We start from the raw sequence: 12,955 nt of genomic DNA, 5'->3' as shown, positions 1-12,955 counted from the left end.
TCCTTCTATAATGACATCCTCATTAAAAGTGCAGAAATAAGTCTCCTTTCCTCCTCTGCAGCCCACAAGAAGGGCCCTTTTCAAGTGCTTGTGGGAACCTCTGTGATGGAAGCTCTAAGTAGCTTCACTCTTGGATAGAGAAAGGGCAGGGATTCTCATGGACCTTGCACTGACCACCAGTCCTCTTCCCCTCTGAAGACCAGCAGCATCAGATTCTGGGTAACTTTTTCTTTTTTGAGGCAATCAGGCTTAAGTGACCTGCCGTGGTCACACAGCTAGTAAGTGTCTGTGGTCATATTTGAACTCAGGACCTCCTGACTCTAAGGCTGGTGTTCTATCTACTACACCACCTAACTGCCCCCAGATTCTGGGTAATTTTAGGCTTCTATTTCAGTTTAATCTCCACACCTATCACAGAGTTCCTCCCAAAGAGAATGCAACAAACCTGAATGAGCCATACTCAGCATGCTTAACCCAGAAGGAGGCAGCCTTAGGCCCCACTTCACCAAAGGTTTCTCACCAGAGCCAAAAGTAGTTTATGGAAAACCCTCATAGTAATTACACAGTGGCCCAATTAGGCTCTCCAGAGGCTAACACCAAGAGGAGTATGAGTTAAGCCCAGACAACAGAATGGCAGCATCATAGAGCAGTCATATCTGCTGCCTAGGAATGTGTTAGGAAAGGATGATGCAGTGGAGGCACGAGGGGGAACCCAAGAGTGGGGGTTGGTAGATGTAGAAGAACCAAAGGGCAAAGGGGAGGGGGGGTGGGGAGAAAGAGAGAAAGGGGGAGAGAGAGAGAGAGAGAGAGAGAGAGAGAGAGAGAGATGGCATAGGGAAGAGACCAGATTGGCAGAAGATGGAGGGGGGGATGTAGCAGAGAAGGGATGATGGGAAGGAAAGTGACAGAAAAAGTAGGGATGGGTAGAGGTAAATGGGAGAGAGAAGGTGGGGAGGGAAGAGGGGAAAAGAGGATAGAGATGAAGGAAGGGAAGAAATAGAATGAAAGAGAATTAGAGGAGGAGAGAGACAAACTATTCAAAGAGGGAGTAAAAAGGAAGAGAAAATCAGGGCAAAAGAAAGGGAATAGAGAGTAGCAAAGACAAGAAATTTTGCATTTTTGGAAGTTGTTTTGCATGTCGCCTCTCTACCGAGAGGTGGGAAACTGCTGTGGAGCAAAGTTTTCCCTTGCTGTTTTCCTTGGTTTCAAGGGAGGTTTTGGAGTGTGGGTGTGTACATGCATATGTGTGCACATGTATATTGCATGTGTATGTGCATGCTAATGTGTGTACATGTATGTTGCATGTATGTGTGTGTGTGTGTTGGGTACGCATGCTCACACAAGCACACTTGGGAGCTAGGGATGTAGGGGAGTACTCAGCATGTCAAGAAATGATGTGGTGTTAGGTTAGGTTAGGTTATGTAAAAAAAAGGCATCAACTTTTAAAAGTTATATTTTCATACGAATTAGGATTTTTGTTATTCTCAATTATTAAAGAAGTCAGTCTCTCAAAAAGAAGAAGGAAGGGGACATGACGCTTGGACATGGGGCTGCGAAGTGACTGCAGTTAGAGGCTTTAGGCATCATAACCAAACACATTCATTGGAGAGTCTTTGGATCAACCCTTTATGTCCCAGTCTTCACTGTCCACATCAGCAAATATCTAAGATTTTAGTGTTCAGCCAGCCTCTCTAGAGTATAAACAGTTGTCTTCTCAGGTACTGAGTGCTCCTGTCCCTCTCTCTATCTAGTTTTAATCTCTCTTGTTGCAGTTTAAACCTGCCTTGGCATTATCTGACTCTAAATTAGCTCCTGCGACATACTGGGACCATCTCCCGCCTAATTCCTCAACACTGGGCTTGCATAAGCATAAAGGTAGGACAATCCTTCACTCCCATACCTTCCTTGCTCACTTTTTCTTAGGGTGGGTAGGGCTTTCACTGAGAAGCCTTGATTATCCCCGTGAACAGAGGAAACGAATCTGAAAAACTAATCTTTCTTAAAGGAAAACAAAACCTCATTATAATTCATCTTCCTCCATATCCCACCCCCCTTCTACTTTTACTTCCATCCCTTTCTTTTCTTTCTCCTTTCTTCTCTAGTCTTCACCACAGGAATCCAGGCTTATCCACTTCATCTTGCCCCTCTGAATGGACGAGCCCCTGGTGTGTTTCCCCCAGCCCCAAAATGGTGGGGCACTCTTGAAACAGGCTTCAGAACCCAGTAAATAAATCCCCTTTGGTTTCTGCTTTTTTCAGGCCTCCCCTCCCCCTTCCCCACTGAGGGAGAGCTCTGGCTGATTAGGGACTTTCCAAAGCATAGAAAGCATTGGGGAGCATCACAATGACAGTTTCCAGGCAGTACGTGCTCGGGAGAAATTTCAGTTGCCTGGGAAATGCAGCAGACGCAGGCAACACCTGGCACGTTTCTCCCCACTAGACTGGAGGAGAAAGGCCTCACCAAATGCCAAATGCTGCCAACAAACAGCTGGAGCTTTGGCAGGTCCCAGATCCCCGCCTAAGCCTGGCAGAGTGAGCTCTGCCAAGGGAGAGGGGACGGTCAGGAACGGGATGCAGCTGTGTGACTGGATGGCAAAAGCCTTCAGTCTGCAATCAGAAGTTGGTTCAGAGTTTGGCTCTACCCTAGGCTAGATGACCTAGAAGTTGTCTCTCCCTGGGGCTATGTTTCTCCTCTAAAACTTGGGGGTACAGTGGCTAGAGCAGGGGTGGCGCATTGAGCCTGGAGTCAGGAAGACCTGAGTTCAAATTTGGCCTCAGATGCTTACTAGCTGTGTGACCCTGGGCAAGTCACTTAACCCTGTTTGCCCTGTAAAATGAGCTGGAGGAGGAAATGGCAAACCATTCCAGTGTCTTTGCCAAGAAAACCCCGAATGGGGTCACAAAGAATCTGAAAGGACTGAAAAACTGACTGCCACCCCCTCGTCTGTGCAGAGCACCAGGCTTCCTCAACTATAAAGTGGGAATCCTAATAGCGCCTACCTCACACGGTTGTTGTGAAGATCTAATGGGTTAATATTTGTAAAGCATTTGGCACAGTGCCGAGCACATAGCAGGCATGCAGTAAATGTTTATTCCCTTCCTTTTTGCCACCTGTCATATAAAGTCAGAAGAATAAATCCCATCTCTCAATTGGGTTTGGGGATAAAATAAGGTAACACATGTGAGAACACTGAAAAACTGAAGCATTTTATAAATGCAATGGATTGCTGTTGTTATCCAATGTCTGATGAATGTGCCCCTCTCTTCTCCCCTTCTCCCTTGTCCCCTGCCCCCACCCCCAATTTTCATGGCCATCTCATTGGTAACTCACCATCCTCTTCATCTCCTTCGAGACCTGGTGGGACCCCAGGTGGTTGTAGAAGGGCCGCTCGGCACCCCAGGGTGGGGGATTGTGCCCAATGGAATTGGTTCGCTGGCGATTCATTTTGGCAATCATGGCCTTCTCTTCTTTCTGAAGAAAAAGCACAGTTAGAATCAGTGTGAGAATGGAAGGTACCTGGATTACATATGTAACCACTTCCCTTCATCAGCTCATGATATCTGAGCACTAGAAGAAGATGAGACCTCTTCTCCAAAGCCTGATTCATCCTGTCTACATAGCCAGTCCCATTCCCTCCCCGATCCTTTGGCTTCTTTTATTTCATTAAACTTGTCTAGTTGTCTGCAAAGTGGTCCACATATCCACCCGTCCTGTATGTTTGTGGCTAGGTGTGTCTCAGAATTGCCACCACCTAAAGGGTGTGTATGTATGTGTATTCCTCATTGTAACCCACATCATAATGAGCAGAATCAGAAAGACAGGTGGGAAATGGGTATCTTCCTTTGAGGAAGAGTGATAGCCCCTAGAGCTTGAGATAGCTTGACAAAAAGAAAAGCTAGGTTGCACAGTAGACAGAGAGCCAGGCCTCGAGTCAGGAAGACTTATCTTGTGAGTTCAAATCTGGCCTCAGACACTTACTAACTGTGTGACCTTGGGCAAGTCACTTAACTCTGTTTGCCTCAGTTTCCTCATCTGTAAAATGAACTAGAGAAGGAAATGACAAACCACTTCAGTGTCTTTGCCAAGAAAATCCCAAGTGGAGTCACGAAGAGTCAGACACTACTGAAGCAACTGAACAATAAACAAAACTGGGGTTGGAGTCAGGGGACTTGGGTTCAAGCTCTAGTTTTGCCACAGACTATCTGTGTGACTCTAGGTGAGTCTCTTAACCTCTCTGGGCCTCCGTTTCCTCATCTATGTAATGAAGGGCTTGGAGCTAACGATTTCTCAGAGTAGCTCTAAAAGTATATATCTGAGGACTGGAATCAAGCCTTCCCCATCACGGTGGGAGCTTTTCCAAGTGTGCGCATGTGGTGGGATTTGTTCTCTCAGTTCTGCTCTATCTCTTCCTCACACAACTCCTCCTCCTTTTCTCTCTTTCTCAGGACTCCCTATCCCCAGCCCCAAGGGTACACAAAAGAGAAGCAACAAGGAATGAGCTGAAGGAACCTGCCTGGATTTGGAGCCAGTGCCCCCGGATGCCAAACCCCCACTCTCCCACTCACTACCCATGTGATTGTGGGCAAGCGCCCTCCTCCTCTGTGTGACAAAAGGGTCGAATCTGAGGTCTGTGAACTTTTGTTTAAAAATACTTTGATAATTGTATTTCGCTATAAATGGCTTCCTTTGTAATCCTATGTATTTATTTTATACTTTTGAAAACAGTTTTCTGAGAAGGCGACCACAGGCTTCATCAGCCAGACAAAAGGGTCCAGGACCCCAAAAAGTTTCAGAGTCTCTGGATTAGAGGATGCCTAAGGACCCTTTGAGCTCTAGGTTTAATGTCTCAGGGATGGAAGGAATGAGTAATGCAATTGCCTTCTTGCTTCCCTTCCCCACCCAAAGGTCCCAATGGTCCAGTGACATTCTAAATGTTTTTTCCGCCTTCTGGGAACCTTCTCCCCCTTCCCACTCCCCAGTCCAGCAGCGTTAATCACCAGACTTTCAAATTACACATTCCATCTGGCTCGGTTGGGTCACAGTGAAAATGGCCTCACAAGCTGGTCTGCCTTAGGAAGACAAGGAGCAGGGAGTGGGGGTGGGGGTGGGGGAACTGGGATTTCTCCATTCCCCCCAAGCTGTCCTTGAAACACCTCTAGGGGTCATTTTCCCCCGAAGAACATTTTTGTGGGTGTCTGCATGCCTTAAGAAGCTTTAGACCTTCTAGGTTCATAGACTAAGTTGGAAGGGATCTCTGAGGATAGCTAATTCAATCCATGCATTTTACATATGAGGAAACAGGTCTAGAGAGGTTAGTGACTTTCCTAAGGTCACACAGGCATGAAGTATCAGAGACTGGATTCGAACCCAGGTTCACTGCCAGGACTCCTTCCTCTAGTCCATGATTCTTCCTTGGTAGTCTTGTCCCTATGCTCCCGTCCCAACATTCCCCCACCTACGCCCACCCCCAACATACACAAGGCAGCTAGGTAGGGCTCAGTGGTTAGAGCACTGGGCCTGAGGTTAGGATACCATGAGTTCAAATCCAACATCAGACACCTCCTAGCTGTGTGACCCTGGGCAAGTCACTTAACCAAGGGAAAAGAAATAAAAGGGACCTGAGCCCATGAGCAATCTGTCTAATCCGTATCCTGGTCTCTAGGAGACATGCCCTTCCTGCTCTGCAAAATGCATCTTACCCCAAGCAGGGCCACAGAGGAGACTGGATGCCTGGAGATCTGGCTTTACTTCTGATGTCATTTAACTGCAATCTCAGGTTCTAGGGATGTATAGTTACCGACACTTCTAAAATGGATTAGGCCTAGGTCTGGAACTGCCCCAGTGATGGGCAGGTGGAGAAGGAGAGGACAAATGGCAGGTGACATCCCAACTTAAATTCTGTGGGCTAAGGATAGGAAGGGCCGTCTTATGAAGACAGCTCTGATGTAGTAGACAGGGCGATGACCTTGGGGGGAGGGCAGGGGGCCTTAAGAGCTCTGATCAAATCAACGACCAACCATGTCTCTAAAGGACCTATGATGAAAGCATGTTAGCCTGCTCCTGGTGAAGAGGTGAGGGACATAAAGGGCAGAGACCTGCATTTTGGGACAAGGCTATTGGATAGTTTAATTATGCTTGACTACATTAATTGTTACAAAGGTTTTGTTTTTCTTTCTCTCTAATAGGGGGAGAGTTAGGGGAGGGGAGATTAGCAATAATGATGCTCTCCAAAAGAGGGTCGCTGTAACTTCTTTAAATATAGGAAAGAAAAAGAAGGAAGTCCAGAAGGAAACAGAAAAGGAAAACAATTCTGAAACTAACACATAGAATTTATCATACACTTAAAAAAAAGAGGCATAAAATGAAGACTTCGAGTCCCAGTAGAGAATCTTCCTTTTCTGTTCTGCTCTATATATGGAAATGCTCTTTGGAGGGGCATTAAGGTTTAGAATTGAAAGCTGAAGATGATTTTGATGATGAAGATACAAGGGATATTTGCAAGAATGGAAAGCTCTTCAGAACTTTCTGGGAAACTAAGAGAAATTTCTGGTGATGGATATGTGAAAAAATACAAATGCACAAGAGGAGGGATGGATTAGACAATCCACTTTTACAAAGCAAGCATCCAAATGTGTCTGCTGCTTAGTCAGCATCTTAGTCTTTTAGCCGGAAGGCTTCCAGAGGGGATGGGAGGAGAAGAAAAGAAGAGAGGGGGAAAAAAAGGAGAGGAGGGAGGGAAGAAGAAAGGAGAGAGGGGAAAGGTGAGGAGAGGGGAAGAGAGGAGACAGAGAGACTGCTTGTTGATTTTCAGATTAAGAACAGGATATAGAAAGCTATTAAACAGAGGTAGATAAAAGATCAAGAACCACTCACAGAAAAGATACAGAGGCAGAGACACAGGCACAGAGATCCTGGGACAGAGTCCCGCACTGGGGGAAGAGGTGGACTCCCTGAGTGAGAGGGTCATGGTAGACGTATATAAAATGGACTTGCATGGAATAATATTGTCCCCCTTCTGGCCTTTAGGGTATAAACACTAAAGACTTTTTTTTAATAGCCTCATTATGTTTTTCCCAACTATTGCCACCAATGGGAACGTTACTTTCTGCTACTCACTTCATGAGCCTAATGAAATTACACATGAGGTCTGATTCAACCTGGGGCTGGACGTACCCCAGAACCATATCAGGGTAATAATTTCTGTACAGCTTTTACCTACTGTGTCAAACAAAACATCCTTTTATTTGTCCTCAGTTTACCTATTTTAAGCTGCAACAACACTGATAACAATAATGCTTACAATGAATATCTATATAGAAATTAAACTTTGCAAAGCATATCATTCATACATCTATACACACGTATATGTTGCATACATATATATATATACACACACACACAATATATTTGTCATTCAGTAGTTTTTCAGTCATGTCCGACTCTTCTTGACCCTATCTGGGATTTTCTAGACAAAGCTACTGGAGTGGTTTGCCATTTCCTTCTCCAGGTCATTTGACAGTTGAGGAAACTGAGACTGAGAGGGGTTAAGTGACTTGCCCAAGGTCACACAGCTAGGAAGTGTATGAAGCAGGATTCACACTCATGTCTTTCTCACTCTAGGTCTAGCTCTCTATCCCAGATGCTTCAAGGGGTTGCCCCTTTGTTCTAACATACTCAGATCTAGTGAACAAGTTTGTGTTCCCCTATTCCAAAGCCTTTAGGGTTCATCTTTCCAAACTGAGGACTTCTGATTGTTTGAGGCAGTCATCACATTAGGCTCTCCCCTACTTCCTATGACCATTTAAATTGCCCTTCATTACACTGTCTTCAGCTCCAAACTCTGTGTGCGTGTGTGTGTGTGTGTGTGTGTGTGTGTGTGTGTGTGTGTGGTGTTTTCTTGAGTTGGACAGAGAGAACTACACAGAGTATTCTGGGCCATCAAAGCACCATGTCTTTTTACAAAGGCAACAGGAGGAAGATGAGGAAGAGGGTCCATGAAGAGGATCCTGCAGAAGAACTGGAACTAGGGTGGAATGACCGGGGCTTTCTCCCAGGGCATTGCAATTTGGAAAGTCTTGACAGCACTTAGTTATCTTTCAGCAGCACAGAAAAGATTTATCTTAACACCAAGGATAATTACTTAAAATTGGAAGTTACTAAATCTCACCCTACGTTCACACTCAGGAGAGCAACCTCATGGCCTACCTCAGCACATGTACGATGCTCCCCAGTAGTAGCCTGGAAGTGTTCTGGAGTCTGTTTCTACCCACTACAGGGTGGTGTTCTGGAGTCTCTTTCCCTGACCCTCTTAACTAAATTTACCTGAAAGAGTTCATTAGAAGGCAAATTTCTTGCCCTAGAGAGGCTTTTGAAGCTTGCTCTGGACATCGGTATTGTTAGTTTCAACTCTGGTCTGGGGGTACCAGGCTGTCCCCTCCACTCTCAAGGAGTGGATGCCCTCCATGTTCCTCTCGCTTCCTTTTCCCCGACTCACCCTCTTCTGGCTGCAGCGCAGGATAAGAAAGGTCTCTATACTGTGCTCCTTGAGGTAGGCATTGCGTTCACCTCCGCAGCCAGGCTCTACCTCGTAGTCACCATTGAGATAGTTCAGCGTGGCCTTGGTGATATGGATGCGCCTACAGTCCAAGAAACACAATTGGGGAAGAGAACGAGGTCACAGCAAGACAGAGCCAGATGTGTGATTTAGAATCAACACCAATCCTAAGCCATTTCCCCCTCTACAACCTTAAGCTTGACCTAAACTCCCTAAACTTGAAGTGAAATTCTAACTTCAACCCTAATCCTAATTTTACCCCATCATCCCATCAACCCAACTGTTCATCCTTTCTATTCCCTGCCAACTCATCTCGTTCATTCCACCCCATAACTAGATTACTGCACAAGCCCCCTAACTGCTTTCAGATTCACCCAGCCCGGTAATGTGTCCTGTGAATTCCTACCAGATTCATCCTTCCCAGGCATCACCTCTGATCAGGCCACTCCCCATTCCTCAGAGAAGTGGTTCCAAACCTGTGAGTTATGAACCTCCTAGGGACCATGGAGTTATTGCAAGTGGTCCATGAATCCATAAATAAGCAAACACGCCTTTTGTAGACTGAATAAATCATAAATATTGCATCTATATGTATTCCTATTTAAAAAGAAACTACATAAACACTGCCGAATTCACAGTCATTTCTGGCACTGCATGGTTTCTCAATCAACAGATACTAACAGTAACAACTATCAAGGGAGCCTGAGAAATGTCCAGACATTATAAAATTAGTGGTCAAGGGGATGAGTCTAGACTCTTTAGCCTGGCATTTAAACTCTCTACAATGTGGTCCCAGCTGACCTTTCCAGTCTTATCTCCCATTACTCCGGGACAGGAACTTTCCATATCAGCCAATCTGCATTTACTATTTCCTGAACTTTCAGCTTGGCTCAGTCCATTCTCTCTGCCAGGAAGTCAATTCAGTTCAACTCTACAGAAATCTAATGCTCACTCTGGTGTCAGGCAATGATTCCACTAGATTTTTAAGAAAGAAAAGCCCAACGTGAAAGACTAAGCCCTTTCCCCACCACCTTTCCAGCTTCCTTGTTCTGTGTTGTCTTTCTCCATTAGATTGTAGACTCCTTGAGGGCAGGGGATTCTTTTCTCTTTCTTCTTTTTACCTCCAGCATTTAGCAGAGTATCTGGCACATAGTAGGTAGGCGCTTAATAAATGTTTGTTGGGTATTGACAATTGAAATGATCCCTGCCTTAAGACGTAGATGCACCTGTCAAAACCTGACCGATTTTTCAATGTCCAGTTCAAATGCCACCTCCTCCAAGGTGAGAGTTGGAAATGATTTGCTCCTCTGTATTCCTTTAGCTTATGCATGTATCACATTCTGCCTTCTACTATGGTGACTTGTTATAAAAGCTCAGAAGTCATCAAGTGCTACACGTCATGGTCTAATTTGTTGTTTTGTTGATTTCCTACACTTAAGAATGTAATGGAGAAGATGTTAAGAATGCAGATTAATCATAAAAGATTGGTAAATCATAAAAAGATAGCTGGTTGTTTACCAACACACCACTGCCCTTCCTCCTGCCCCACTAGACTCCATGTTCCTTGAGGGCTGGGACTAGATGCTATACAACTTAGTACTCAATGAGTGCCTGGTATCATGGGCATGTGCATGGTATAAATAGTACAAAAATACTTTCTTATTGAATAAATGAATGAATGAACAAATCTCCTGAATATTCTGACATCCCCCAGAAGTGGCACCTCTCTTCTTTCATTCATCCCTACCTCAACCTTTGATTCCAGGGGAAAGTGACTTGGCAGGGCCAGGCTCAAGGAACTTTGAGGCCTCGCTCTGATGCTGGCTGGTGAGCTCAAACGCCAACGACCTGGGTTGGGTCACTCACCCGGCTTTGCCTCCTGCTTCCATGTGGTTGGCTAATGTCACATCATTGGACCAGACATCAAACTGCCACTTCCTCAGTCCAAGCACGCCGCAGTGTACTCGACCGCTGTGAATCCCCACACGCATGTTCACATTCACCCCAGTCACCTCTCGGACCAACCTGGAGAAGGAGGATGGGTAAGGAAGAATGTGGTGTCATGGAAAGAACAGTGGATGGGGGCAGATCTGAGTTCAGGGCCCAACTTCTCCACTTACTACTGGCTATGACCTTAGCCAAGTCACTTTTCACTGAAGCTCGGTTTCCTCCTCTTTACAAACTGGGAGGGTTGGATCAGGTGACTTTTATGGCAAGCTCTAATATTCCAAGCTCTAGTGATTCTAAGGCCTCTGGAGGGTCAAGAATGGGCTCTGGAGGAGAGAGAAAGGCAGGGGGATGGCAACTGAAGATGAAGAGGAAAAGCAGATGTAATGATGGAGATGGGTCATAAAAAACAGAGATCAAAGAGCCATTCCCCCAGTTCTATCCAGGTAAAGGTACTGAGACTGTTCAATCTGGAAATAGGGTTGCTGTGCTATTTGGAAGAGGGCTTTCTTCCCCATCAGATGGCAGAAGCTGCAGTGTCCACCCATCACCACAAGGTGGTGCAGTGCATCAACCCACAGCTACAAATGTGCCTAGCTCTATTTTAATTTAGACCCCCATCTTTTCCTCCTAATCCAAATACTTCTGGCTTGTGTCTTTCACTGGTCAATCAGGGTGCACTTGGGAAATGGAAACTCATTTTAATATAATCTGGAGCCAAGCATCATTTAGAAGGGAATTTTTGCTGCTGCCAAAAAAAATATTCCTACAATGCACTTGGAGGAAACACAAGAAATTACTTGTAGATTATCTGTTGTTTGGGTCTAGCCCAACCACTCTACTTCTTCCCAATAAACTGGATAACGGAGGAATACTCCAAATACTCCTCGGCAAAGCTTGGTGATTGGAAGGGCACCATTCAGGGGAGGGAACTAAGTTCAACTCAATGCCACTGGATCTGAAGTCAAAACTTGGCCCTGTTGCTTTGAGCTATGACTTTTTGAAGTCAAGTCACTTAAACTCTTTAGGCCTCAGTTTCCTCATTTGCAAGACTGGGGTGAGATAGATGAGAAAATTTCTAGATCTCTTCTAGCTCTGAGACTATGATCTGTTATCCCAGCATGGGGGAATGGGAACAGACCCACCGGGGAAAGAAGATGAACTGTCCCCTCCTGAGGGGAGTGGGACCTGCTCCCAGGGAGCAGCATGAGGGGCCAAGCACTCATCCAGCCTGCTCTGGAAAGGGCTTTCTGGGTAGCACACTACACTGGCTTGGACAATACAGCTACTGTATGTTGTTGAAATGAGTAACTCCCAGGACAACAGTGAGAGGCTGACACAGCAGGGAAGACTCATTATCAATCAATTTTCTTGTCATGGGGAACAGCATTCTGCAAATCAAGCAAAGGCAGATCCTAGTCACCTTCCTTTGCCCCTGTAATGGATTACATTCCCAACACTTATGTATTCCTCAGGTTTTTCTCTTTGCTAGCCTGGTGCTAACCAGGGTGGGTTACATACCATTGGGATGCAACGGAATGGGCTTTAGATTTGGGGTCAAAGGCCTTGGGTCCGATACTAGCTTTGCCATGACTGTGGGCAAGGTCCCTCTGGCCATCAGTTTCTTCACATGTAAGACGAAGGGCTTGGATAAACGACTGTTAATATCTCTAAATCTATAACCCTATGAATTTAAAGATTCCTTAGGTTAATCAGGGATTCCCAACCTGGGGTGCTTGAACTTTAAAAAAATATATTTTGATAACTATATTTCAAAGTAATTGGTTTCCTTTATAATCTTTTCGATGGCTGAAGGCTGCCTCCTTAACTTGGGATTTATTGGCTAGATTTCTTTCTCAAAAACCAAGCCTTAAACCTAATTCACTCTGGACCTCATAGATTTAGACAATAGATCCCTGACCTCCTAGCACAGAGTGAATGTAAATACCAAATAGTAACTGTTTCTCTTTTGGCCAGGAACCTTGAAGGTCTTCCCCTTGGAGTTTGATTTTTTTTTTGAATTGATTAAAGGGGGCCTTCTTAAAGAGGCCTATTCACTGAATGGGCGTTAACTCACTCAAAGTGAGAACCCGAAAAGACTTTAGCCTGAAAGGGCCAGGGTCTCCCAGTGTATCCTGGGCTATCTCCAGTGGTCATGGTGAATATCAGGCCACTGGACCCACATGGCTCTGGAGGAGAAAGTGAGGCTGGTGACCTTGCACAGCTCTCCCTCATTCAAATCAAAGTCAACTGCAAGTCATGTCATCATTTCCCTGATGTCATGGTCCTCTTTGAGAACGAAGGACAAACACAATTAACAATCTTATGTATTTTGTTTTATACATTTAAAACCATAATTCTAAGGAGGGGTCTGCAGGTTTCACCAGCCTGACAAAGAGGCCCATGTCACAGGAACCCCTGGGGTGGGGGGAGGCAGAAATCCCAGAGTTGATC

The 12,955-nt window shown here is 45.3% G+C and overlaps 1 protein-coding gene across 1 annotated transcript in view; it reads right to left on the bottom strand.

Annotated features, from left to right (window-relative positions):
* The window catches only part of ADCY5 (adenylate cyclase 5), a 265,954-nt gene that overhangs the window by 51,808 nt on the left and 201,191 nt on the right, over window positions 1–12,955 (bottom strand). The window contains exons 6-8 of the mRNA XM_036744445.1: window positions 10,421–10,579; window positions 8,495–8,636; window positions 3,331–3,471 (exon numbers count right to left, since the gene is read on the bottom strand). Of these exons, the coding sequence (XP_036600340.1) occupies window positions 3,331–3,471; window positions 8,495–8,636; window positions 10,421–10,579 (442 nt within the window). The remainder of the gene's footprint in view (window positions 1–3,330; window positions 3,472–8,494; window positions 8,637–10,420; window positions 10,580–12,955) is intronic.

The sequence above is a fragment of the Trichosurus vulpecula genome, chromosome 2 (genome assembly GCF_011100635.1).
Source record: "Trichosurus vulpecula isolate mTriVul1 chromosome 2, mTriVul1.pri, whole genome shotgun sequence".
NCBI classification, from domain to species: Eukaryota; Metazoa; Chordata; class Mammalia; order Diprotodontia; family Phalangeridae; genus Trichosurus; species Trichosurus vulpecula.
The sequence above is the reverse complement of the archived record's forward strand: the minus strand, read 5'-3'. Positions and strand labels throughout refer to the sequence as shown.